Below are 27,467 nucleotides of genomic sequence, written 5' to 3'. Positions count from 1 at the left end.
GGGGAGCACCTGTGCGCCTTGAAAAGATCCGAGAGTATCCGACAGAAAACAAATCGGTACCGACCGATAGACTCCGAAAACACCTGCAAGATGTTCCAAGATGTACAAATACATCTTTTGTGAGGTCAGAATCTTGCCAAGTACACGATTCACATACCCCACCCCCTGAGTCACCCATCCACCTCACCATCTTCTCACCGCCTCCTCACCGCCCATTCACCTCCTCCTCACCATTTTCTCACCATTTTCTCACCGCCTCCTCACCTCCCATTCACCTCTTCCTCACCTCCCATTCACCTCCTCCTCACCTCTCATTCACCAACCCAAGTCTCACCCCTCACCACCCAACTCACCACCGACTTCACCAACCCGAGTCACCCACCTCACTACTCAACTCACCATCCACTTCACCAACTGCTCACCAGCCAACTCACCAACTGACTTTCCTCTCACTCATCAACTTTTCAACAGATACTTCTTCGATTTCTTTCTCACCAATACCTTCTTCCCCAGCTCACTATCACCTACCTTCAACCAGACCTCAATCAATATGCCATACAACACTTGCACAAACGGACGAGGAGGTGGTCGCGTTGGTGCAGAGACCAACAGATCCAGATCAGATTCTAGAACATCTTCATCATCAAGTCGGCTCTATGGTTCAACCGAAGATGAGGATCACAACCCCCCAACACAAACACAAACAGCTCCAGGTAAACGCAAAAAGAAGACTCCCCTCGAACTTCCAACCATTCATAACTACCACGAAATTGGACTTGAATGGGGCCAAATCCGTTCTGATAGGATTCTTTCTCGACGACGTGGCCTCAAGACACGCACCCCCCCCGCCATTCTCTTTGAGGCACAATCACTTCAAGCCCAATATAACCTCGATAAGACAATGTTGTGTATAGCCGAAGGAATCAGCAAACATACACTTGATGCATCCTTGTATGTACTCGCTTTTCCTCACTGACTGTAGCTCTCTTCCAAAAATCATTGATCTTTTTCAATGTCAGGAACGAAGGGCCGCTTGCCCGCGAGCCTAACAAATATACCAATTACCAGTCATGCAGCATAGTAAGTACAACTACACCAAGTAAGTACCTCAAATTGTATCCAATCAGATTCCATTTCTTCTTAACTCATCGACTGTCTCACCATCCTAATTCTTTTGAAGTGCCACCCAAAGGTCAATCGGCAGGCTTCAAGCAGAGAAACAAAACAGTTGGAAATGCTTGGACAGCCTTTGCCGACGAGCAGAAGGACGTTTTCACACCACCTCTCTTTGACCAGCTTGTACAAGAGGTGATGCGAGAAGATCACCCAACGGATACCTCTACACCGGATCCGACCTCCACCATTCCAACACCCAATGATCTGCAACCTTTGAGTCTAGAGGAGAAGGCAAAGTACGTACCTATTTTCAAGTCAGTAGTGAGCTTGACTGCGGTGGCTCGCGATTTCAAACACGGTCAGCTGTGCCGACATAGCGTGAATGCTCAAAAGATTGAAAAGGTTGGCATCGAAGAAATCAAGAAGGTTGTTCAGCAGGTATGTACTATCAATTTGTGTCCTTACATTTCCAAACTCGAGCCAGAAGCCTTTTGACTAACATACGTATAAAAATATCATCTCATTCATGGTTTTTAGCTTCAGATCATTAATAACAAATTCAAATTTCACTTCCACCTTCTTGTCGCCACATGGAATCCAAATGAGACGGGAACTCGGGCCTTATATCAAGATGAGTTCACGTCAAGCAAATACTGGGCTGTTCATGCACGGGATGAGTTTCACCTACTCGAACGGTTCGCCCTTGAGGCCACCCAAGCAACTTTTGCCAGCCAGAGGTCAAAGAAGAAGTCGACCGACTCCACTCCTCAAACCTTGTTGAGAAAGGAGCTTATCACACGCCTCAATGGCCTTATAGGTGACCTTCATGTTTATATTAGACGCAAACAACGTTTGATTGACATTTGTTCATGTGTTTTTTTTGATCTCAGAAGCCCATCTCCCAGGTGGACGCCAAACGAAGACGGATACTCACCCTCAAACCCCAAATCCGCAAGAGACCTTGAAGACCAGAACATACCGTGGAGATATACAGCTCAAAATTCAACGCCAACCCGATTCAAGAGTTACCGACGAGATGCTTGCAAGAGGCTCAGCGGCAGGAAGGCTGTCTGATGATAAGGTGAAGATATGGATCGAAGATATCTTGGCTAAAAGATATTTGGTAGTCAAGGCCAGCACTCCGGTCGATTCCAACGAGACACAGACTGGTGGAGGCGATCACACCACTATTGGTGAGAATTGACAGACACAAGATCAAATTGATCAATCATGAAATGATCCGTCAAGTCAAGACGCCCATAAAAAAAGGTTCATCACAGTTCTTACACACATCCTTCATGTACTCTCTTTGATTCGAATCAATTCTATCTACTTGAATAGAAGTCTAGTACTTTTTTTTCTATTCACACATTGCACTCACTCCAATCAATCAAATACATCTTATGTTACTACTTTCCAAATGATTATTTCGATTGTCACTGTCACAAATTTTACCGTGTCATACTATAAGTATAAACCATTAATCATTCATATGCTGAAACTCTCAACATAGTCAAACGATCCATTCAATTTTTTCATTGACCTTCTTCAGTTTATCTCACTGGTGGTTTATTTCTATTCATCTCTGTTCGTTTCAACATAGCTTAGTTTGTTATTCCAATTGTTTATGTTAGTTTGATCACAAGCCATTGATTCAGTTCGTTTATTCCCAATCTCAAAAGAGCCAAATATACACAAGTACCAACTTGAATAGCAAATGATTTCCGATCAAAGCATTCGAATACATATAGTGAGAACCTTCATAATTTTTAGCTGGGTCAATTTAGGACCCCGGAAAGTTCCTGTGCAGGTCCCTGATGAAAATTCAGCTTTCAGATTTTTTGGAAAAACGTACCTAATTGAGAATGGTCAATTTTTGCCGATTTTTGGACTGTTTTTCAAAACTTACAGCTGGGCTGGGCCAGTTCATGATCATGAACTGCTTGGGTCAGTTCACGATCGTGAACTGTCCAGGTTGGTTTAGTCTCATGTACAGCTCACAATCCTATATGAAATTTACAGGCTAGAGTAGTTTGAACAGGTTTGAACAACTTTCTCAAGCTTTCTCACTTTCTCGTTTTGGTATGAAAAATGGTCACGTTTTCAAGTTACTCCTGAGGAACCTCGACCGGAGCTTGCCAGGGTCCTGTCAATTTATTTGACTTTGTAAAATCTTCTCATTCACTCCTCGAGTCCTCACCTGTTTCACTCACTTACCTCAGCTCAGTAAGTCAGTTGTTTGTACTCTTCTACTCCAACGATCTCTGTCACCACTATCTCCTCAAGACTACATTAGTTGGTATCTTTGCTCGAGCTGATTCCACTTTGTCCATCCCAAATGATTAAACATCTTTGAACTAATGTCCCGGTTACAATCCTTGATCAAAGACCTTATCTTATAGAAAAGTCAGGTGAGTGGATTCTTACAGTTATAGACCTGTCTCCAGCCTTGGTATCCAAAGTTGCCATTCTATATGGGTTACCTATCATTCGTTTTTTCAATCACTCAAAAACCTGACTTCATCTATTTCATCACGGCCTTGTACGATGGCTGCGAACATCTCAAGTATGACACAAAAACCACCACAGGAGCACTTTGAAGGAATCGATCGATTCCAGAATGATCGTTCCAACTACGACACTTGGTTCAAAGAGGTCTACCGCGCTATCTGCTCTTGAATATTCTATTTGTATTTATTTCATTGTTTTCGTTTCATCAAGCTAATGGGATAGCGTCCTCTAATTGACTTATCTTTGTCGCTTGACTCTTGTCTCTGAGTGAACTAGCTCTACAGTTCCCTTTGAATTGTGAACTACATGACAAGTTTGCATTTTGTATGTGAACTTGTCATGTAGTTCACAATTCGAAGTGAACTGCAGAGCAAGTTCCTCAACAGTTCACGTTCACCATCTTTGACCGGTCGTATCTATATCTTCAACTGTTGCTGCTGTGGAACTTCGAATATTTCAACGTACTTCAATGTCCAAAGTTTACAAATGTAGGCTGTGAATTATGCTACTGGGTGATTGAAATACATCTCAGGATTTTTTGGATGTTTCCTAAATATACAGTGGTGCACATTCAGTGTGACTGTGATTGTCTTTCAGTTTTGAATCATCTACATTCTTCGATGTGTTAACATATTTTGTATGTCCTTTATTCATGTGCCAGTGTATGTTCTATCAGCTCTATATTTCATGTGTATATTTATTATTCCAAAGATTCAAGATTCGAAGAGGATTGGATGTTTCAGTCAAACAACAACTGGAAGGAGTCTTTGCAAATACCGTGATAGAATTTGCGTTAATATCCCTAGATTTGAGAACTGAGTCGGATAACTTGAGAAGAAGTTTAACAGCAAGAGGAGTTTTGAATAACCATATAGTGTCAAATAACTTGCCAAAATATCTGAATGAGTAGAAGTCAATGAAACCACCTAGGAACCGGTAGGTCCCAGAGCCAGTCATGATGTTCACAGGAAAAATTCACCAAAAAAAGGTAATTTTACATCACGTCTTCATTGCAAAAGATTTGATGTCCAATCTGATTTGATTCAATCAATTCCTTTGACCCCCAACACATATACACTTCAATCAAGAACTCAATTTCAAACTTGTCCCAATTAAGTGTGTGATGATATCTTGGCAGTTTTCACTTAGTATTTATGGTTTCCTTTTGTAATATTTTTGATTGCTCAACTAGCTTTGTTATCACTTTCTACAAAGTTTTCCTACTACTCAACCAGTTTATTTTCACTGAAATGAACCTCCATGACACTTTTCTATAGTTAACATGGTTCAATCCCTTGGACATATTTTCACACCTGTCATGAACCTCTTTTAATTTGATTTGACGAGTCCATAGTGAACAGTCCTGGATTATATTATAAAGGTACCTATTTGTGGACAAACTCAGCAAAAGGAGAGGTAATAGCAAATGTCTGAATACAAATGACATAATGAGGCTGAACTTTGACACATGTTCCAATATCCACTGCAATTTCAAAGGTCTATATAATCTCCCCTTGGATTGTGAAAAGGAAGAAGGAAGAAAAGAATATTGAGCAGTAAGCTTGGATGTGTGCATGTTCTATTGGTTGCTTCAATGAAGCTTTTGCAATATTCACGGTAAGAGCAAATTTGAAGTGGTTTCATGACTGGATGTAATAGCTCTGCATTTGTGCAAGGTCAATCATATGATACACTTGCAACTTTGTCTCTGTTTTTGCAAAGACAATCTCAGCAACAACATGTAGGTCCTATTTGGAAACCATGTGCTCTAATAAAACTTTTGCAAAGGTTGAGTTATGTGATTCAAGTTAAACTTGTGTCCTAATTGGATCTCCTAAGTCTACAAAAGTACAAGTCAAATATATGATACATAATTTCATCTGTTGTTCATAGAATCCAATCTCATATGATACATAATTTCAGCTCATGTTCATTGTGATTTGAGAATCCAATCTCAACATGTGTCGGCACATGTGGTATTTGAGTGCACAAATACAACTTTTGCAATTATTGAGATAAAACCAAAGTTGAACTTGTTTCCTAATTGAATGTTATATTATACATAAACTTATTCTTGGTTGGTTGTGAATTTATCACCAGTTCTCTGGTTTTGAGACACAGTCCTTGAATGAAACATTTCCAAATCTGAAGATAAATGAAGAATTGAAATAGCTCTAACCAAAAAACAACTTTCTTTTTGTTTGGAATATATGGTGAAGTTACCTTTTTTTTAGCACCATTACCAAGTAATAGTTGGTATTGGTAAAGCACACAGTGTTTGCTTTACACCAAACAAAACTCTTGAGTTATGATATCCCAACATGAGACAATTTCAACTTTTCATTGAAGTGGCAAGATGTAAAACTTTCATTTGAGCACCATGTCTTAGAATCCATCTGCACATGTTACAATGTACTGGTTTAATCACAATCAACCTGCCATGAGAGTAGGTATGTTCTCATGAAACTTGCACATTGATAGTGCTATGCTGTCCAATCATTACCCAAGCTCAATTTCCATCTCCCCTGCACAAATGTCAATTGTTGATTTGCGTCTCAACAATTGACAAAGACACTCCTCAAGTCAGCTCTATTTTTCCTAACCCAGCTAGAGACTGTAGACAGTCTCTTTGATACAAAATCACCAAAACCTTGAAATGTAACAAGGTTTCATGATCATCTTTTGAAATCCTTATCAAAAAACTCTTTCATTATAACAAAGTGTTTTTGTTTGCCCAGAAGACTTTGTTATACTGAGTAAGTTTTCAACCTTATATCAATGATGTGCACTCAACTTTGCATTGAATAGCTCAAAACACTATTCTATCTGAACCATTCCCTGCTAACTATCATCTCTCTCTCTCATGATTGGTCAGTCACGATAGAGGTAATTATACTCCGTTACATAATGACATGGACATAATTGGATGTTGGAGCGATAATTTAAAATCGACCAAAATCAACTAAATGATACAAGATGGATGTCCCAATTGGGAAATCAAATCGGAAGGAATTGCATGAGCTCCGAATTGATAAGTTAGTTGCCATAAGCTACACACTTCAAAGTCTATTCCTAAAATGCCCAACCCCTTAAATCGTCCTCTCAAAAAGATACGATCGTGTCCAAAGCCCGTGACACCTCTTCAAGAGGCTTACTTAGGCCAACGAGAAAAAAATCAGCGACAAATAGGGCGTTCAGCAGCCAGGGCAGATCCGAGTGAACTCACAGTATCCAACTCAACACCCACTGATGAAGATTTGTTGCACAATCGGTCAGAAGAATTCGAAAATAATGATTTTAACTTTGATTTCCATCCTAGATTCGAACATGAAGATTTACCTGAGACTGATGGTTATGATGAAGAGCAAGACGAGGAGATCGAAGGCTATTCGGAGCTAGATGAAGACGAAGAAATTCTTTCAGGCCTGGCGCGAGCTGATTATGATGCAAAACGACTCAAACAAGAGATTCGTTGGGCTCACCAGTGTAAATGCATGACACCCATCTTCCTTCGATGTCGACAAGCAACATCCAACTGGGCTAGCAAGGCGAACTGGGATAGCGATTGGAAAACACCCTGTACATGCCCATCATACCGCCGGCGTGTGTGTTGGGTTGATATGGTTGACCTTCACAGTAAGTTGGACCATGCGCTTATCACCCAAAATCGAATTTGAAGCGTACATTTACCTTGCATCAGCACGACAGAAAGCACAAGTTCTGTTCTGTGACTGTCAATCGGATCCCGTCCGCCTTGTCGAGATGGGTTATATTGGTGCGACTCCTGTCCATCCAAAAACGGCCTTTTCCATCCGCCTGCTTAAACACTTCCAAGTGGTATGGAAGTACTGCGCACAACGCATACAAGGTTTTATGAAGGCTTTGGATGAGTTATTAGATGATGATAACCCAATGATACTCACCGAAAGCGGCTATGTAAGTTCTTGTTCATGTGCATCTTATCAATGCTCAAATGACTAGTCTAATATGAATACCCAATCTCATGGTAGCCACGAGATGGCGGGAACCTTTTACATCGGCTCTGGACGCGTATAGGTCAATTCTCCGTGAGATTCGAGAACAAGAGTTTTCTGTACTCCAGTTCAATGCAATAGATCATCTGAGTGCAAACTGCCCCAGATGTTTTGGTCCGCCTGTTGGAATCACTAAACCAGAGGAGCCGGACTACATAGTGTGTTTAGACGGAAACTTTCAACATCGCCGACATGCGGCTGCGAGCGTGCCAATTCCCGGCTACCATCCTGCATTACCCGAACTATTCATGAGTAGTGATCATATCGTAGTCACCGATAATGATCATGTCAGGGCAGAACTTGAAAAGGAGGTTGTAAGTGATTTCTCCTATCCTTTTTTCATTCAATATTCGAATGAACTGATTGCTAGAGTGGCTCAGCATCCTTGCACTGAACAGCATACAGCTGCCAATGATGTGCGGGGAAAATCCCATTGGGGTGGCTGTGACGAGACCGGTCTATTTGGCATGGGATGTCGCCATGATCACACCCTGCGACTTATCAACATAGTGCAGAGTGGTGAAAAGTAGGTGAAACTTTCATTTTGTATTGCGTACGCATTGCTAACAAGTGCGCCAGGTCATCTTTTGGCCTGGCTATGATCCATTGGATATTAGAAATAGTAGGAAGTGCAGAGGGACGTGGACAAAGGAGGAATCAAGTTGGATTTTTGTATGATATTGGGTGTAGCGTTGAGAAAGGTATAGTGAAAGTGAGTGTATGTCAGGCATCTTTCAATTAATAAACCTTTGTCTTATTGTTGTCTCTGCGACAGCGAAAACAATTTTCAACAGAACGCCAAGCTGGACGGCTCAAGTTTGGTACAAGCGTTTTCCATGCGTACGTTCACGAATGGGGCTGCCAGCTAGACTACAACCCCAGACTTAACTTAGGATGGGGCTTTTCTGATGGAGAGGGGATGGAGCGGAAATGGTCTGATCTAACTGCCTTAGTTCGGCCTAACCGATATGCGACCAAACAACACCGGTTGGTAAGCCTAAGCCTCCGCTCCCTCCATTGTAATGAAGTACTGAAGACAAATTCCGGTAAGTCTAAACTACATCTTACAGCTTGTAGACCTCACTAATATTGTGTTTTCAGTTCGAGCAATCCGAAAAAGAGGTAAAGAAGTGAAAAGACGGCTGGAGGAAGCCAAAGCAGACCTTTTGAAGTTGTTGAAACACGATTCAACACATACCTTAGTGTATCTGGAGACTCAGTGGGGAAGACAAAAGGAAATACAAAAGAAGGTCATTAGCGAAACTGCCAAAGACAAACGCACACAACTTACGGTTCTTTTGGAGCTTGAAGAGGAACTAGTAGAAGCACGGTATTTTCAATTGTCTACTGAAAAGTTTGCAAAGATGCTAATACATTGAACGTTTGGAACAATCAATAGTGATAAGCTCCGAGATCTGAAAGCTAAAGCACCTAGGATGAGGACCGGTGAGGAGCAGACTGAGCTAAGAAGATTACCCAACACTGTTGTCCTACTGGAGACCAAAGCTCAGGCTCTACTTAATGAGCTAGGATCCGAGGCCTTTCGTGATTCCTCAGGTAAGAATTTTTTACGTGAATTCCTTGCTATAAATAATGTTGATGATTACTTGTATCAGACGGTGATCAGAAGGCACTTCTGACGATCCAAATTGCAAAGGCAAAGCTTTACGAGGCAAAGGTGGGAGTGGTTGAAAACCAAAGGCGTTCTGAGATGTCTACAGGCAAGTCTTGTCACTTATTGATATGCGAGTGTCACTTATATGAGATTGAGTCATAGGAACAACCCAGCAAACCTGGATCAATAAACAAAGGAATCGAAAAAACGCACTGCTAAAGAAGAAATTCAGTACATATCATCGACATGTTTCAAAGTACAATTCATCGCACAGAAGACGGGATGCCTTAGCCGATCTGACTTTTGAAGACATTGAATCTATGCCTGTGACCCATGGGTTCTGGGATCTGGGTGGTTTGAGCCATCCTGAAGAGCAATGGGCTTCAAACGACGACACAAAAGAAGGCATTCGAATTTATCTAGTGTGGAGAGCAGCTAACGAGGAGCTCCTGCATATTGCTAGAGAAACTCGACAACTTATCCGTTGGGCGCTGGAATTTCAAGTCAAGCTCGATGACATCCGCCGCGAGTATTTATCGACAGATGGTATGTTATCTATTCATCCTCACAAAGTAACATTGATGACTGAAATTGTCACTGTTATTGGTTGTAAAGATCATGCAAAAGCTGATCGTATGAAGTTTTTATACATCACACTGGTTAAAAAAACCAGCCGGTTATGGATGATGTGGGATGTTGAGCTAAAAGATGTACTGGATTGGTCAGCGCCGTACTTTGATGGAGCCCTTGATATGGACCCACAAATGTATGATCACTGGAGAATGATGAAGGCAAGGTCTATGAACCATTGGGCCGAACTTGTTGACATGCCCCATTTGTTTGCAAACGAGACAAATGGAGTCCTTTTGACAACTAATGCAAACTAATATGTTCATTGCGATGGTTTTTAGTAGTTTTCAATATTACATTGTAGTTGAAAATTTATTTCATTGCAATACGAGGTTGGATTTAAGATAATTACATTGCATTTGGTTTCTTTTCTTGCTTTGCTTGGAAATGAAAAGATAAACTCAGTCAACAGTTTTTGACCGATTTGAACTACGAGTCACCCTAGATGTCACTTGCGACTTATTTTCTTTTTCCACACATGTCAATTTGTTTTGTTTTCTCTTTTTCACACCCACTACATTAATTTCGGTCTGTCTGCGTTTGTTAGTTTGAGGTTGGCTGACGGTTGTGTTCAATGTCTGTGGAGGTGAGCAAAGTCTTGGCGTGACATGTGATGGACTCGGTGGGTGATTGGTATCTTGGGGTTTAGTTGATTCGCAATTAGATGGGCCATCGAGTGACTCTAATATTTCTTGCTGGGCCTAAATGTGACGTAGTCAGGGTGAGTTGTGTGTGATGTACAAGGGGATTGTAGATAGAAATGCTTACACATTGGTTGGATTCTTTGTTGAGTAAGAGTTGTTCCACTTCGACTTCGGAAGGATCAGATTGGGAGTTTGAAAATTTTGTCTAATACAGTTTACTATCAATGAACTGAAATGAAAAATTCAATCGGGATTGTTACCTACCTCAGAGATTACCGACAGCTCAGATTGTTCAACGGGTTCATGTTGTTTAGTGTTGTGATTAATTTCATGAGTTTTTGGTGACTCCTATTGAATCGGTCATCATCAATTTGGATATTGACAGCTCAACTAAATGCTTCCACTTACTTCTGAGGTTACATTCGCTGGGTTCACCTTGAACTCGTGAGCGTTTAACAGGATGTTCTCGATCTTGATTATAACGTCCTGTTGTTGTTTGATTGATAGAGCTCGAATTCTTGACCCAAATGAGGTAAGAAACAACTCGACTTTGGATGTTGGTAGTAAAGTTTTGTCCTCATCGAGTGATGAAGGGTCCAAAGATATTGGGGTTGAGTCTATCAATGGTGCAGAAGTTGATTCCGCATGAAGAGATTGAATCGATAGGGTTGCGGGTGGCTGTGGTGGTTGAAGATTGAGATTGGGTGGGTGGTTGTGTTTGATGTTGACATGCGAGAGTGTCCAGAGTACAGTGCTCGCGTTGTATCGAGCCTTCAGCTTAAATGGACAGTTGATCTTGAGGGACTTCGTTTCCTTGGTTGGATCGTCTTTGGAAAGTTCTGGTAAGCCACTGCGGTGGCACAAATAAGTACAAAAAGGTTTCTTGGTGAGGCTTGATTGATGAATTGAAATTAAATACCCGTGTTGAGGAGCAAAATCTTTGACATAGTCATTCATAGATTTCAGCGTCGGTCCAGGTAGTGATTTTCGAGGTGGGGCGGGGATGTTGCTATCGATATCAGTTGGATCGGTATTGGGATTGGAACATCTTGAGGTGTTTGTAGTCGTTGTGATTTGAAAGAGGAAAGGTTTTTGAGATGATAGAAGTCGGTGAGGAGTTGAAGTGGGTGGTGAGGTGGGTGACTCGGGTTGGTGAAGTCGGTGGTGAGTTGGGTGGTGAGGGGTGAGACTTGGGTTGGTGAATGGGAGGTGAGGAGGAGGTGAATGGGCGGTGAGGAAGAGGTGAGAAGATGGTGAGGTGGATGGGTGACTCAGGGGGTGGGGTATGTGAATTGTGTACTTGGCAAGATTCTGACCTCACAAAAGATGTATCTGTACATCTTGGAACATCTTGCAGGCGTTTTCGGAGTCTATCGGTCGGTACCGATTTGTTTTCTGTCGGATACTCTTGGATCTTTTCAAGGCGCACAGGTGTGGGGGAGATATATGGCATTCAAGGTTATATACGTCGATCTTGGCAATACTGTGATCCCTTCTTCTCCGCAAGCGCTCCCAGAATCAACTGTCCGATTGGAGGGAACGGTTCTAGAATGGTCGAGGGAAGTGAATATGTGGACAGTGCACGTAAGTCATTCGGTATGTCGCTGGAAACAATACTGAAATTGTACCTGGCTCAGATTCACGCTGTGCAATTGGAGAGTGGGCTTCGCGTCTAGCTTTGGGATTGGGGAGGCGGAGATGCGAAACATTGATGTCGAGATTTTCAACGTAAGCTTCAGAGTCGTGTTGTTGGCCTGGGTCAGAGTTGTGAATTGAACAATTGTTGGAAAACACCTGAATTTTCGTACAAAAGGTACTGAGGCGGCGAACAGTGAAAGCAGTAGGGCGTAGGGCGTCATAAGGGCTGCGTTGATGTGCCATGAAACGAAAAACGTTTACGAATGGGGTTTGACTGAGACCCAGCATTGAAAGTTTGTTGTACCATTCGATAGAACGTGGTTGCAGAGACTTCAAACTCAGCCAAAATTTTGAAATGTTTAACTGGCGAATAATTATTACCTTGGTTGGGAAACGGCATATCTTCCCGCTGATCAACATTGAAAGATCAGGCATTGGTGCATTGACCATAGCTGAAGGATTGGTCGCCTGATACCGATATTGGGAAAAGGATCTCATGGAAGGTTTGAGCATCACTTTATAAAACACTAAGTGGCTAATCTGATCAATGGAGCTTGCGGCTGGCTTCAAGCACCGGAAAATCACCTCTTTGTGTGCCTTCTTGGTAGCACGCCAAAAATGAAGTGGATTGCGCTGTGGCAATGATTACTATTGCTATCGTTGCCGAGTGTGGAGACAACGATATGGTTCAGTAAACCTTCTACGTCGCTGCTGACTTGAAACAAATCTGATCGCATCATCTGGTTGCAATGGAGCCAACCACGGCAATATTGATATATCTGATCTTACATGGCGTTTTTCGAGAGGATACGATCCTGAGAGTTGACATTAATACTAAGTTGCTGTTGAGAGGTGGTCAACATTGATTTTATAACCGGCTTGAGCAGTGGTTTCTTTTTGCACAATATCACTCATTACGATCAGTGCCAATGAAGAGGCTCAAAATTGTGAGGAAGTCGCAAGGGTCGTGAGCGGAGGACGTATTTGTCAGGCAGTGGTTTTTTTCACAGAGGGAAGCACTGTAGACTCGAATTGTAACTGCATCATTGTGATAATGCAACCTTGGTATGTCTACGCTACACCGTCAATGTCTAGTCTATAATCAGTAGTTCTGTGACTGTATTGCATTCCTAGTATTAACAACAACGAAGGTCTTTGCAGAACGGCGTGGGGAGCATTGTATTGAGTTTAATCTGCGTCACCTTTTGAGTTGTGCTTCTATTGATCGAATAACAATGTCTTGAAATTGACTAAAGGACGCTATTTGTCATAGTTGTAATAGGAGTAAAAGTGGGGGAAACATGAGAAGGTCGGTAATTATATAGTTAATAGTAAAACGGGAGGTTTTGCGATTTGCAAATAAAGATCTTGATCCGAATGATATTTGCAAGTTCTGAGTTATTATGGGCGACTCTCATTAATGCTTTGTACTGCGACAGCGTGAACTTGGACTCGATGCTTGGTGTATTTCGGTAGTCTGGAAAGAACAGATCAGTATTGGTAGATCGTGTGGAGTGGAGAGACACGTACATGAGTTTGCAGTGTGCTAAACCTCACAATGGAAGAGGGGCGAGACCTCTTTGTCGCCTGCTTTCTCTAACAGCTGGCTGAACTTGAATCATCTGCACTTCCGACACCTTTAATGACATGGTGTGTCAATTGTTGAACGATACAAAATTTGGCTAAACACTCACCTCGATTTCCCATGTGTTCGTAGCTTGCTGATGTGCAACGACAACACCGCGTAAGCTAATGACATTTCCCACATTGAGAGCGTCGATACTGAGATAGTCTGTGATATGTGGTTTCAAAAGGTAAATCACATGGAAATCGTGCCGCTAATGGGACAAAGACATGGGTGAGCAGGTAAAGGTGAAAATCATTGAGGAATTATTTACCATAAAGGCGGTGCAGCGATGCAACACTTTGATGTATTCAACCGATCTCGAACTTGGCGTCAGAACGCGACGGGACCATTCCTCAATTTGACCAATGCCGTGTGTTGTGACTCTGTTAAGCATACAATTGAGGCGAACCTCGGCGTGGTCAATGGAGATAGTAGTAATGGAGTCCTCGAATATTGTTGAGACAGAGTTGCTACCGCCAGCGGCAACTTCACTGTCGATTCAAAATGCATGATTTAATTTCATTGAGGTTCCATTGCGCTCCGTGGCAATAAAGACCTTGATGCCTTCAAGTACACCAGAATCAATGATGACGTCGGTCTCGAACAGCTTTAAGCAAGGTGTGGAATTGTGTATTGCCAATTCCGTCTGGGAGAATTCAGTCAGCACTCTTTGTCTCGAATGGTCAATATCGACAAAGACTAACATCGGTTTTTGTCCAGAATATGCTACTAAAGCGCAAAGGGAACGTAGATAATGAATAGTTTTCCATCATGAGGCGATGCAGTGTCGATAGGCAATTATTATGATTGGTCTTGGTTGTGTGTTGTCCTATACAAATTTTGGGAATGTTGATACTTTGAATCTGCTCCCAGGAACAGAGTCGTCGAGGTTTTGATAGGAAATTTAGTACATCTTGGGCTGTGCAATTTACCTGAACACCATCGCCGACTGGTCGAGGCCAACATTACGACTACATCATAGAGGCAGAGGGCTGAGGCATCACTGCGCGACGTGGCGCGGTGGTCATGACTGGCAAGGTCAAAGGCAACGCTCTTCGCTACGGGGCACTGGATTGAACGGTGCAGACAATCTGATCTGGGGAGCTGGTTTAGATGGTCACTAACAATTATACAATAGCGTCTAAGACAATGAGGCCAGTTTAAAACGGAAGAGTGATCGTAGTGATTAGTGGCAAGAAGTGGCGGGCGGAGGATGCGAAATTGAAAACAACAGCAATAATCATTAATCCGAGTGTTGGACTTCCGCTATAATGCGCGGATGTCGACCGTGGGAAATAAGATTGGAGAGTAAGGGTGGATGCATTGGAAGTGAAAGAGATCATGACCGTGCGGAATCATTGGGCACCAAAGCCGGTCACACCCACGCGGATCTCTTCGTTGACAGAAAGCTGCGGCGGTTCGTGATGTTGATATGAAAGAGCCTCGACCTTTAGACACGAAAGCAGATATTAAGCGACAGAAAACCTTGATATTGACGAAAACCTACTGTAACAATGAAACACTTCCTGACATGGCAATAACCGCTCAATATTCCCTGAAAATCCACGATTGCACCGACTGTTCTGATCAACTCTGTTGCAGCGGGGAGCATGTCTTCAGGAACAATATAACCAACTATAAACTGCGTTGCACGTCGATTCTACGAAGAAGCAATTTCAGTAAGGGCATATAGTATGGCGAAAGAAGCTTACATTGACGTGCCATTGGCGATGCAAAACTAATAGAAAGCAGCGACTGTCGGTAGCGGCAGTGAGCGGAGAGCTGGAGCAGTGCAGCACTTGGCCTTGTGACTTAACGCGAGTGACGTCGAATTGTGAATAAAATGTAGGTTCATCATGCTTATAGTGCAACACGGCCCTATTAACAACCGACAATAGGTGATTGCCGTCGAAATTACTTGCGAGAGAAGCGTCGACAACGAATTTTTGTCCTATACTCAACCTCGGATGAATAGCGTCTTCGACTATATGCATTGGAATGATGGAAATGCGAGTACCGCGAACGACGACGTTGGTTTTTGCGGTAACTAAATAGTGGTTGCCCCCGCGCGGAGGCTGACGAAACGAAGTCAATAGCTGAGGAGGAGAGCTGGACATGATGACTGACGGAGGCTTCGATCCAAAGGGCACCGAGGATGTCAATCGGTAATTGCTCGGTTCGGAATGACGTCGCCATGGTATATCGAGAAAGGGAGAGACTGAGACTGACTGAGTGGTTTAAATGGTTGAAATGTGTAGTGATGAGGGTAGCGTTATAGGAACGACGTATATCTAGAAATTTGGAGGGACTAACGTCGCGGGTTGCTTTGTCAGTGCATTGTAACGACACCATCGAGGTGTCTGGCGCTGATATTTTGACTTGGAATACAACAGTTGCTCATAGATTGACAACTATGTATCGACCGGAATCAATGCCTGGAGCTTTGACTACATCCGTGCACAGTGGGGTTCTGCTCTGATAGCAGCCTAAGTTGAGGCGCCGTGGAATGTTAGAGACATTAATCGATCAGTGAATCGATAGCGTAACGTCTCTGTTGTGCCCAAACGAAATGTCAATGGTCGCGGGTAAGTTTGACATAAAAGCTGGTGACGAAACGGTAGTACAATTCCATTGTTGATGACGTAAAGATCGGCGGAGAAGTAGGCGCAGGGCGAAAGAATCAAGACTAAATAGTGAAGTGCCTGAGGTCAAGTGGCCCTGAAACCATCTAATATGCGGCGGCGGTACTTGTCATGCAAGAGTGGTCATCTGTGGGCTGGAAGAGAATCAAGTGTCAATACCTGTCGCGACATGCGGTGGCGATAAATGGTAAATCATAGCTGGATGCAGTGTCTGTGCTTAGTAACAAAGCATTGAACATAACATTGGGATTGGCTGAAATTTATATAAAATATGTGTGTCTACCTCTCGTTGTCATTCATCACTGGCCTCGAAGATCGTTATCCAACCTGCAATAGTGCATATTAAAATTGGCGAAGTCCCGCGATGCCTACATTCAGTGAACCCGGATCTATCAGTGCACCATTCAATGACCGAATTTTTTAAACCTTGTACATAAACACTTTCGCAAGAGTGAGTCGATTTCAGCTATTTCGCAGTGTTCATTACATTGCTAATGGACGTTACACCGGTATCGAAGCTAAGCACTTGCTCGTCTTTGGCACCGGTGTCATAACGGAAATGCACGTGTGGGAAAATTACGCGTTTCATATTCGATGTCCTGAATCTTGCCGACCAACATGTTTAGCATTCTATATACAGCGTATAATAGATTTCCCCGACCCGGACCGTAAGTAGTCGGTCTTGACAGATCCCCGGCACCGGCTGACGAATGTGTTCGGTAGGCCACATTGTTAGGGTTCACAATGCGGTAGTTAACACCATCGGCGATGATCCCGTGGACTACAATGTCATAAGCCGGGTTGTGATATCAAAAGAACAGTTAGATGCGATGGTGGTGTCGGAATAGATTGGAGGTGATCATTAAGCAATGATGCTGTTCTACTCGAGGGAGAGAGAACTGTAATGTTTGAATGGCTACTTCGGGATTGGCAAAGCGTAGATGCGGCTTAGCCTAGGTACGTGGCGAATTTGTCAGCGTTTCGAAGATTTGTAGAGGTCGGCGGCAGGATTGGGATTGTAGAAGATTAATGAGGCAACGCATATTAACGGTGCACTATTAATGTGTGCGGGAATTGACAGAGAGATCGCAGTGGGATGTTTGAACATTATTAGATTGTGTCAATGCAGAAATTGAGAAGAAGAATGCGAGAGTGTGTGATAAAATTATATACAGTAGCGCAGTGCTGATAAAGGCTGAAAACAACAAAAACGTTGATGGCGGAGTGACAATGGATAGAAAAATAAAGCAGTGTGCAGGAATAGTGGATGCGCGTCCCGCGGTGTATGCGAGGTCATGAGATGTGCCCAATCATTGAATTTCGATCGATACTACGCAGAAAGCGGAGGGTAACCACGCTGCCGTTGGCTGCGTCTAACGTGCCAATTGCAATGAATGCTCTGTATCTCTGACCCCTAAAGCAGCATTCAGTTCATGGTGCGTAGATGAGAGATTGAAGTTATACTGACTTCGATTTCCCAGATATTGTTTTCCATGTTGTGTCCAATGACATGGCCGCGCAAACTGATAATGTTGCCAATTGCCAACGCATTATGACATAATGGCAATGTCATGTACGGGGTGAGGATGTAATCGGCGGCAAAGACCACGGGCTGTAAGTCAAAATAATCAATAGAGCGACGGTTCTGTGGAGGTGCATGTATTGCTTACATTACCGGCGAGACTTCGATGGTGAACTCTGATGACTTCAACGTTGGTACTGCCGCCATATGCGGATCTGCGACTCCAATCGACGATTTGGCCAATACCCTGGGCGGATACTTTGTTGCACAACAAACTGAGATCAACAGCGGCATGATCGAAGCTGATAGTATGGGCGGCGTCTTTGAAAAGAATAGAAACAGTATCACGTCCGCCAACACCAACTTCGCCATCGATTCGATATGCACGATTGTGCGTGAGAGCGGTTTTGGCTATATTTCCAGCGATTAAGAGTTCGACGCGGTCAAGTGTGCCAGAACGGATAGTAATATCACTGACAAAGCATTGAAATCGAGGGTCAACGTCGAGGTTGACAGCGTTGCGCTGTAGGCATTGTCAGCATAGTAACAAAGGACATGAGAAGCTGTAGCGGAAACGTACTGTATGTTGAGTCCGGAAAATACCACTAAAGCGCAACGGAAATGAGGAGAGAAAATGCAGACACATGTTGCCGGCGGTGACAGTTGAAAGGAATGAAGTTCGTAGTGCATTAATGCTGCCTTTTTTAACGGGGTATGGGATCGCAAGTGAATTACGGTGGTAAATGATAAGGCAGCCAGGCAAAGTACAACAGCGGAGAAAACATCAATGTTGGACTGGACCCTCGCCAGTGTAACTGGCCTAAGTTTAAAGGAAACGGGCGGTGATTATAGTGATGACTTGCGAGAGACGCGGGTCTCAAATAGATGACGGTCTGGACACTGAAGTCCCGGAGCAGGAGAACAAAGTGTAGTCATGGCCATAGTGTATTGTCACAATGCTTAAGCATGTCACGGTGGAAACAGAGACGTGGATGGTCACAACGGGGTTCACTGCGTGGTATGGCGGTGCATTGATGGGATGGGGTGCGCTACTAAAAAACCGAGAGTGTCAACGCCGGAGTGTGACGTTGTTACGTCGACGGCGTGCGCTAATGCCGCATTGCAGGGGTGCCTACGTCAAAGGGCAACATTTGCGGACGTGGAGATCGGGGCATCAACGACACTGACGGCATTAATTTTGGACGGCGCTTTTTTTTTGTATCGAGCAATCTTTCTTTTATATGTATGATAATATCATCAACTTGAGCAATTCTTTGCCTTCACTTCCACTATGAATAGTATCTACAAGGCACGAACCTTGAAAGATGAGGATCTACTTTTTTTATCGTCCACAACATCGTTTAATACTGATTCTCCGGCATGGTAATTTTTACAATCCCAAGCTATTACCGCTACCGTCTACTCTTAATGGAACTATTGTATACTGTTATTATTACTTCTTCCTGGTGAGTAACCTAACAAATTACATCCTTGGAAACTTCGTTCTCATGATGTATTCTTGAATTTCTTCAGGAATATTATTTTGATTTGAATGATATATCCAAAGCTAAGGGTGTAAGAACCTGTAACATTAATGATACCTTCGTGGTGGATTTTGTTATTGATCTCCTTGGTAATGAGAATGTTCACTTCTTACCCGTGATTTGTGTCATTATGATTGGAACTAGGAGCGAGCTTCTAGAAACGAGAATAGGTTACACGTGCAAAATGGTGGGCCGAAGCTCTGACAAGCATCTCTGTAAGCCTCTACGTCATCATGATCTTATTGCTGTACTCTCCGACATCCCAATAGATCATTCCTGTTTACCTTCTATAAAGATGCTCTTTACCTTTTCCGATCTTACTTATAAACCGTAACGATCTCTGAATTCCCATTCCCACTTTCTTTATTGAATCCTATTCATCCTATTCTTTATTCTCTCAGATTCTTCTCACAATCATGTATTGTTCTTTGAGAACTTCTTTGAGTCTGAAACTTTTTTTTCCCTCCCACCTCTCCCTGAAGTTGTACATGTAATGGCCGCCCCAAGCGGACCATATTTGATTCTTATCTCTCAACATATGTACCTAAGGGTACATTTGGTAGCGTTTATTTTCAGCGTTTATTTTGAATAATAGCGATTATTTTTCAAAATAATCGCTGATGAAAAAAGACGTTTGGGACCACTTATGGTACCCCAAAATAAACTCCTTCCCCGTCCCAAAAGGAGTTTAAAACAAGACTTTGGATAAACGCCAAAAGGGAGTTTATCCGTGCAATAAACTCCTTTTTGGACTTAACAAAATTTCATCTTGAAAGACTTCGAGCCTCCTTGGTGTCATAACAGGCAAACCAGATGCTATTTCTTCGACTCGATCAACACCTTTAACACTACACCATCACACTCAACACTCACCACCCAATCTTCACTTCTACTTCTAGCTCTTAGCTGCCTTTCCTTCTGATTTTGTCTCACCGATCATTGCCTCAAATCTATTTTGGGTTTCTCAAACATGAATCTAGAACTGAAGTTAATTCTGATTCCTTTTGTGTAAGAAATTTCTCGTCTCTTGTGATGCACATATGAAAATTTGGAAACCAGTTTAGAAACAAATTATTGATTGTTCAATTTCTAGTCGATTGTGCAATTTCCATCGATTTGTCAATTTCAATCGATCGCTCAGTTTCAATCAATCAGTCAAAACAATCAATTATTCAATCTTGATCAACCCTTGAACTTCAAATGATACACTAACAAATCACCCTTGGAAGATGAGAAACACAGACACTGGAGGAGCATGTTCAAATTGGATCGGTTGTTAAGTTTTGTTTAATGGTCCGATTCCAGTCAATCATTCCATTTTGCCGGTTTCTTTTCAATCGGTTGTTCAAATTTGACTTTGATTCAATGTGACTATGTTTCTTTCTGTGAGATGGAATGAATTGGGAGATTGAAGAGCGAGATAAAAGTGTATAAGCTGGCCTAAGAGGTTTTTGTGGCAAAACGGAAGCGAAGTGATTGCGAGATTGTAAGTCTGGTTGGGATTTTCAACCAAACATGATTTTCTCAAATGTACCCAAAACGGAGTTTCTTTGAAAAAAACTCGCTTTGAACAATAAACTCATTTGCCCCGGGGCAATGTACCTGGGGTCAAACGGAGTTTACATTCTGTAATCGCAACCAAACGTACCCTAAGCTATTCTCATAGTCCCTTATTTACATATTGAAATCTAGGGCTCTTGCCCCGATTCAAGCTAATCTCAACAACGCGAGTTTAGCTCGAATCACAACCTGCACCAAAACCTATTCTTGCCATTGGTGACTTTCCCGACTCTTTACATCGACTCACAACTTGGTAAGTTTGTGCTACCTCAGCGAGATAATTCAATTTGAGTAATTCAACTTGATTGCTTTCACAACCTTCAATGTATATTGATGCTCAGTCCAAGGGTGATTATCTTAAAACAAAGTGAAACATAATTTCCGAGATAAAACCTCAAGAACCCGATAAGCTTAACAAAGCCCCTCACGAGCGCATTCGCCGCGTCCTCGAAGAGGGGCTTAGGACAGACTCGGGGTTTTTTGGTGGAGAAGCTCCAAACACTAGTCTGCGTGAGCCTGTAACTGTGTTGCTGGACGACGCATGCTCATTAAATCTAAGCATTGCAATCCTCGCTTCTATGGGTGGTGCAGACAGGATGCATGATACTGTGAAAGTAGATTGTTACAAACGAAAACAAAAATGGCTGTACCAAACAGACAAATACATATGCCTACATGTCCACAAAGACGTACACGATAAGAAGTTGCCCATTTGATTGACTCATGCTTGCTCATTCACAAAAAGACCGGCCATTCCCATTCCAGTGCCGATGCACATACTGGTCACAAAGATACTCGCGCGGGATCGCTTGGCTTCAGACATTGCGGTGGCAACTTGTCGGGCTCCGGTGGCTCCCAATGGATGCCCAAAAGCAATGGCACCCCCCACAGGGTTCACCTTTTCGAAAGGAATTCCTAAACCTTTGACAGAGTATACAGCCTGTGATGCAAAGGCTTCCTACTCGGAAAAGGTCAACCACAACAAGCAAATGAGTTATAAGTGATCTTTCGACAATGATCCAGAAGTAGAGACTACTAACATTGATCTCATAGAAGTCAACTTCTTCTTTACGAATCCCACACTTCTCCAAAAGCTTGTTGACAGCATAGAGAGGACCGATACCCATGATTCGGGGTGGTACACCCACGACAACTGACGTGTAAAATTTACCCAAGATGGGTAGGCCTAATTTTTTGGCAACCGAGCGACGGACCAACAGGACAGCAGCAGCACCATCCGAAACTTGAGACGCGTTTCCAGCATGGGTCGATCCAGTCTTGCTGAAAACTGGTTTGAGTTTTCCAAGTGATTCAGCGGTCACACCGTCACTAGCAACAGTAAGCGAAGGATTAAGTTAAGGACAGGGGGGCACAATGGGCCGACAGTATCGAATGGAGTTTGCTTACCGAATCCCATCGTCTTCAGACACGACGATATTTTTCTCATCGCCAGACTTTGGGTCTGTCCAAACAGCCTGCACCGGGACGATTTCATCCTTGAATTTGCCAGCTCGTTGAGCGGCTAATGCTTTCGCAAACGATTTAGCGGCAAACTCGTCTTGCTCATTCCGTGAGATACCAAACTCGGTAGCTACATTCTCGCTGGTGATTCCCATGGCTTCGGATCACAATGAAATGGAAAATCAAATTGATCAGACCAATGATATAGATTGACAAAAGCACGCCAGTCCTGCTCACGTAGAAGACAATCCGCGGCTTCAGGTACAGCGGTAACTTTGTCAGACATCTTTTCTGGCATAGCACCTGCACCATAGCCCATCGTCATACTCTCCACACCGGCAGCGATGCCCATGTCAATTTGACCGGTTGTGATTTCGTTGGCAATTTGTGTAATACTAGCCAATCCACTGGAGCATTGTCGGTTAACTGTGTTCAAGGCGGTAGAGCTCTAAGAAGGCGCAATAGCAAGACTTTGGCAAAAAGAACCTAGTTGAAGCAGCGAAGAGTGGAAAGATGCCAAAGAGCTTACTGGATAACCAGCATGTAAGCAAGCCATTCTAGACACTGTGGCTGCTCCACCGGCGGCCAAAACATTTCCGACCGCAATGTCTTCGACTAATGCTTTGTCAGGTAGACGCGCACGTTCGGCTACAGCGGACAATACCGCGCTCAAGAGGTCTTCGGGACAGCTGTCCTTGAAGCCACCTTTCTTGGCTCGAGCTTAGGTGACGAACCCAAAATAGAAGAGATGAATAAGTAGGGGTTTCAGACTATCGATCGAGATAGGAAGGTCAACTTACTGATTGGAGTCCTCACTATCATAAAAGCGGTCCATAACAGGGTCAAAAGAGAGTTACCGATAGTGAGAGTTCAGAATTGCGATCAAGAGATAGAGAGAGATTGCAGTTTGAATCTTCATACCTGCTGAGCAGATCACTACATCGTCGTCATGTTTCATGGTGATAGCGGCCTTACCCACCTTCGATCCAATAGCGGCACCGACAGCTTTCACAGACTGCATATTGATAGATTATTATGATTTTCTGGGAGATATCTTTGAAATCTTTATGAAGTTGAGAAGGATTTGAAGAAATGGTGAGGAAGGTCAACAAGAGTGAGATGGAAGACAGTGATCGATGACGTCTGCACATCTCAAACTTCATTTTATCAATCGGTGCTGAAAAGGAGCTGCTGATTACCGGCCTCGGTCTTATTCAAATAGCCGGTGGTAGCTTTCGAAATTCGAGCTCTCTTCGGAGTCTGTCGAGGCCGGCGGACCGTGGCTGATTGCTGCAAGATCCATGGCTGAGGCTCAGACAGGCTCAGACCTTGCGCGGCAGGAAGCAACAGACGAGATCTCTGTGATACATATCTAACAATGACACAGAACTCTCTTATTTTCTTAACTCTTTGCGTTCCATGAGCAAGATGAGGAGTCATTTCAGGTCGTGTTTTGGAGTTCAATGAACATCAAGCCAATTTTTGTGAATTGGGACAAATATTTCCATCAATAATGAAATGCGGGACTCGCACTAAATACAATTCTTGTTTGCAAGCTGTGATGCATACCCACAGCGGTAGACTGATTGTAATCCTTTTTTGATATCCGCCTAAGCAATGAGTTTGAAATCAAAGCTAACAGTGCAATTTTTGGTGCAGCACTTTTTCTACAGATTTTCTGAGACTTCCAGATTCTGTTGTTTCCAAGACAAATTCTAGGAATGTGACTATCAAATTCTTTTGGGAGTTCAAAGGCGGTGGATTGTTTAGAAATTGTTGCATGGCAGATTCCAAGTGATTCCCCACTGTATCTTTCACAATCAATTCCTCCATAAGGCGGTACCACTTCAAGTTCCACGTATCTTGACTTGATTTCAAGTTGAGATAGAACTGTATATCTATATATGGACATGTCCGGATAAGAATATGAATTCAGATATCATACAATTTCACAAACCTGGGAAATCACTTACATTTTACCCAGAAGACTATAATTTGTTTTATTTTGGGATGTGGATAGTTATTGCACAGATTATGGATACCATAGCTAAATGCATTCTGATAGGCACAAAAATCATATATTGAACTTGAGGCACAAGTATGAAGTTCCAATCAGCCTATCAGCCTGAGTGATCTGAGTCTATTTGGATTTCTGACCCACACATAGTCCAACGCATGAATAGAATCGACCAATTTATCTGTAAGCTGTTGAAAATCTTGACTGAGTGCATCCCCAACACCTTGTCTCATTCCGTCTGGGAATGCAAAAGCACCCAAGTGATTCAACCATACTGGTTTTAACAAGCTGATCTGAATTGCTTGGGTCTCAAGAACTCCCTTGAGGGAACCTTGCACTTTTGAGTACACTGTCATGTCTTTTGATGAGATAAAATGTATATAAGCTTCACAATTCTTGAAAATGTAAAGCTGATAACTCACGTGAAGCCCAGTTTCTATAAACCTCCACTTCATCTTTGGCAGACCACTTTTCCTCCAGCTGGATTCTGTATTCTCCCAGATTTTCCTGCTCTTCTCTTGTGAAGATGTCTATCACTTCTTCAGGCCTCCTGTGGTAATCATTAGAATCAAAACACGAGTAGAACACTGATGGCAATGTGAATTTTGTCCTCTTAGCTTGACATACTCTTTTTGTTTAATCAAGCCAACATGCTCTTTCATCTTTCCTGCATATCTGAGTAATACCTTTTGCACAATTTGGTACCTGGTAAGAGCTCCATGTCCTATCGCTTCTGGAAATATTTTTTGCCCCTTTAAAACCTCAAAAAATGCCTTCTGAAGAACCGGTGTTGGCATAAAATCTGAAAGTACAAAGATAAATCCCCAGAAATTTTTGACATTGTATGATGCTCTGGTCTTGAATATCTGCCGGATGTATTCAGGCCAATTTTCTTTTTCTGACTGCAACATACTGTTCATCAGCTTAAGGGATTCTATTCCAGGCGTGTCTGTGGTCAGGGTTTATCAGTTTTTGTCTAATGTCCATGTGTCTCTTGAGAATTGTGACATACCATCAGGCAGAGAAGTTGGACAAGTGAAGAAGGGGCAATCTTTCTTCCTATCCTCCAGAGACCTCCCTAGATATGACTGAAGGTGGTCTCTTGCACCTAGTTTGGTTGATCCCGGTGGTATATATCAATTTTTGGAACTGGACATGCAAAGAAGGTCAGCAGTGAGCAGCGGCTCACATTTTCTCTGTGAAGATGTTCCACAGTGGTCTCTTTTGCTTGTTTTGATCAAATCAAGATCTCCATACCAAGATTTATGATAATCTTGATTGAAGGAAATGGCCGGGTGAGAAACAAGCTTTTGTTTCATGAGTTTCAGAAATTCCGGGTACGAGTAGGTGGACACTCACCTATACCGCGCAAGGCTTCTGCTTCACCCAAATCAAACTCGTTCATAGCAGAAATGGGTGTAAAAGAGTACCAAAATTGCACCATAATTAGGGTACAAGTAAGAAGGATTTGATTTATGGAGCCTTTCATCGATGGTTTGAGATCTTGGAAGCTAGTCTAAGAGCTGGTATCAAGTTTTAGAATTACTTTAACAATGATGTGAAAGAATTGAAATGAACGTTAGATGCAGGGACCAAGATATGGCAAGCTTTTTATGTCGTTCAAAAGGGTTTGCGTCGAAGAATTCAAAGACATATCACCTGCCTCAAAAACAAGTGGTAGTGTTTGAAGTGCCGCAGTGGTACAAGTTGTATAACTTGATTTACTCAATACTCTACGTAACATGAGAACGGGGATCAAATGGAAAAGCATTCTCACAAAATCATTATCAGGTTATCAACATACGAGAGTAGTGTTGAAACGCATTTGCTTTAGCAAGGTAGTGAGATTTTTCTCCAGTCTTGGAGGCAAAATTGCGCTGCAAGTTCTGCAAAGAGCGGCAGGATTTTGCGCCGCGTGTTCAGAGCTTGCTTGGACCCAATGAATGGAACTGATACATATATACAACATACGAATTGTAAGTACGAAATGTCATCCTTTCTTTTCAGAAACCCAGACTCGCATTCCAGGCCCTTTGACTCTCTCATTTCTTGCGTCGCTCAATTAGCTTGCATTTTTTTGAGTTTGATGAAAATCTAAACATTTTTTATGAATTGAAAGATAAAGGAAAGAGACGAATTCTTCATCACACTGGGCAGATGTAGTATTTTTCCCAAGTGAAAAATGATTGACCTGAAGGACAAACAAAATTGAAAAAGGTAGAATTCTGAATTCATTTTGTGTGTGCATTAACACTGCATTTTACTGCATTGATGCTGCATTTTTCCACATGAATGGTGCATTAATAGTGCATTTTTATGCATTAACACAGCATTTTTAATCATTTTGACATTAATTTTAATCATTTTGCATGGTGGAAAAATACTACATCTGCACAGTGTCAATATAGTCATCAATTTCAGGCAAGATTTTACTTTTGTATTTCATGCAAACATTATCCAAGAAAAATTCAGAGAGCAGAGAATCAAACCTATTCAACCAGAAAGCAGAAATGCATCAGGTTGCAAAAATGCAGACTGAGAAGCTATAGAGAGCACCTGACATCCGACCCGCCTCAGGCCAGGCCGAAGTGGTCGGGTCCCGGCCGCATGCAGTCATGACATGGTCACATGTGTGCTTATGTGAAATCGCCAGATCACCTCTCCTCGTTGACCATGTCGTCTGCTGGTGCTGAGGAACTACTCAAGAGCTTCAGATATGAAAAGGTCTTAAACGAAGGTCGGTAAGTGATACCATAAACTTGCAGACAATTACATCATTTTCTGATCATTTATTTCTTGTTGATCTTCAACAATACTAGATTTAACACGACATTCGATAAACTTATTAGGTACAATCGAAGAATCTGATGGCAAATCAATCCCAGCGATCATCTTGATAACCAAAA

At 42.6% G+C, this 27,467-nt stretch overlaps 9 protein-coding genes across 9 annotated transcripts; 4 read left to right on the top strand and 5 right to left on the bottom strand.

The window, feature by feature from the left end:
* Positions 1-550: 550 nt before the first annotated feature.
* MELLADRAFT_92025 (uncharacterized protein) lies at positions 551-2,320 on the top strand (the record flags this gene model as incomplete). Its single annotated transcript, XM_007415130.1, has 6 exons — positions 551-951; positions 1,020-1,099; positions 1,181-1,412; positions 1,494-1,554; positions 1,654-1,933; positions 2,007-2,320. 6 exons carry the CDS (start codon positions 551-553, stop codon positions 2,318-2,320), a joined length of 1,368 nt encoding a protein of 455 aa, XP_007415192.1.
* Positions 2,321-6,704: 4,384 nt separating this feature from the next.
* On the top strand, positions 6,705-7,492 carry MELLADRAFT_78975 (uncharacterized protein; the record flags this gene model as incomplete). Its single annotated transcript, XM_007415131.1, has 2 exons — positions 6,705-7,263; positions 7,328-7,492. Coding segments are annotated over 2 exons (723 nt in total), but the record flags the coding sequence as incomplete, so codon positions are not given.
* Positions 7,493-9,178: 1,686 nt separating this feature from the next.
* MELLADRAFT_117760 (uncharacterized protein) lies at positions 9,179-10,256 on the top strand (the record flags this gene model as incomplete). The annotated part of the gene is made up of 4 exons (XM_007415132.1): positions 9,179-9,218; positions 9,278-9,382; positions 9,439-9,822; positions 9,892-10,256. The coding sequence occupies 3 exons, from the start codon at positions 9,373-9,375 to the stop codon at positions 10,161-10,163; spliced, it is 666 nt and encodes a 221-aa protein (XP_007415194.1).
* A 51-nt stretch (positions 10,257-10,307) lies between these two features.
* Positions 10,308-12,588, bottom strand: MELLADRAFT_110868 (uncharacterized protein; the record flags this gene model as incomplete). Its single annotated transcript, XM_007415054.1, has 7 exons — positions 10,308-10,607; positions 10,675-10,755; positions 10,815-10,898; positions 10,959-11,559; positions 12,035-12,095; positions 12,179-12,414; positions 12,464-12,588. 7 exons carry the CDS (start codon positions 12,586-12,588, stop codon positions 10,308-10,310), a joined length of 1,488 nt encoding a protein of 495 aa, XP_007415116.1.
* A 1,001-nt stretch (positions 12,589-13,589) lies between these two features.
* MELLADRAFT_110867 (uncharacterized protein) lies at positions 13,590-16,011 on the bottom strand (the record flags this gene model as incomplete). Its single annotated transcript, XM_007415053.1, has 6 exons — positions 13,590-13,665; positions 13,746-13,825; positions 13,883-14,026; positions 15,323-15,475; positions 15,528-15,890; positions 15,943-16,011. 6 exons carry the CDS (start codon positions 16,009-16,011, stop codon positions 13,590-13,592), a joined length of 885 nt encoding a protein of 294 aa, XP_007415115.1.
* Positions 16,012-16,384: 373 nt separating this feature from the next.
* Positions 16,385-17,305, top strand: MELLADRAFT_110866 (uncharacterized protein; the record flags this gene model as incomplete). Its single annotated transcript, XM_007415133.1, has 3 exons — positions 16,385-16,400; positions 16,910-17,125; positions 17,181-17,305. The coding sequence occupies 3 exons, from the start codon at positions 16,385-16,387 to the stop codon at positions 17,303-17,305; spliced, it is 357 nt and encodes a 118-aa protein (XP_007415195.1).
* Positions 17,306-17,750: 445 nt separating this feature from the next.
* MELLADRAFT_92022 (uncharacterized protein) lies at positions 17,751-18,625 on the bottom strand (the record flags this gene model as incomplete). The annotated part of the gene is made up of 4 exons (XM_007415052.1): positions 17,751-17,864; positions 17,926-18,069; positions 18,128-18,502; positions 18,560-18,625. The coding sequence occupies 4 exons, from the start codon at positions 18,623-18,625 to the stop codon at positions 17,751-17,753; spliced, it is 699 nt and encodes a 232-aa protein (XP_007415114.1).
* Positions 18,626-21,627: 3,002 nt separating this feature from the next.
* Positions 21,628-23,687, bottom strand: MELLADRAFT_117759 (uncharacterized protein; the record flags this gene model as incomplete). Its single annotated transcript, XM_007415051.1, has 7 exons — positions 21,628-22,041; positions 22,124-22,412; positions 22,491-22,701; positions 22,782-22,992; positions 23,074-23,264; positions 23,345-23,359; positions 23,466-23,687. The coding sequence occupies 7 exons, from the start codon at positions 23,563-23,565 to the stop codon at positions 21,805-21,807; spliced, it is 1,254 nt and encodes a 417-aa protein (XP_007415113.1).
* A 327-nt stretch (positions 23,688-24,014) lies between these two features.
* Positions 24,015-25,966, bottom strand: MELLADRAFT_110864 (uncharacterized protein; the record flags this gene model as incomplete). The annotated part of the gene is made up of 7 exons (XM_007415050.1): positions 24,015-24,100; positions 24,185-24,442; positions 24,518-24,602; positions 24,702-24,919; positions 24,984-25,111; positions 25,189-25,363; positions 25,921-25,966. 7 exons carry the CDS (start codon positions 25,964-25,966, stop codon positions 24,015-24,017), a joined length of 996 nt encoding a protein of 331 aa, XP_007415112.1.
* Positions 25,967-27,467: the final 1,501 nt, after the last annotated feature.

This window comes from Melampsora larici-populina, assembly GCF_000204055.1.
Source record: "Melampsora larici-populina 98AG31 unplaced genomic scaffold MELLAscaffold_48, whole genome shotgun sequence".
In the NCBI taxonomy this organism is placed as follows: domain Eukaryota; kingdom Fungi; phylum Basidiomycota; class Pucciniomycetes; order Pucciniales; family Melampsoraceae; genus Melampsora; species Melampsora laricis-populina.
The sequence above is the reverse complement of the archived record's forward strand: the minus strand, read 5'-3'. Positions and strand labels throughout refer to the sequence as shown.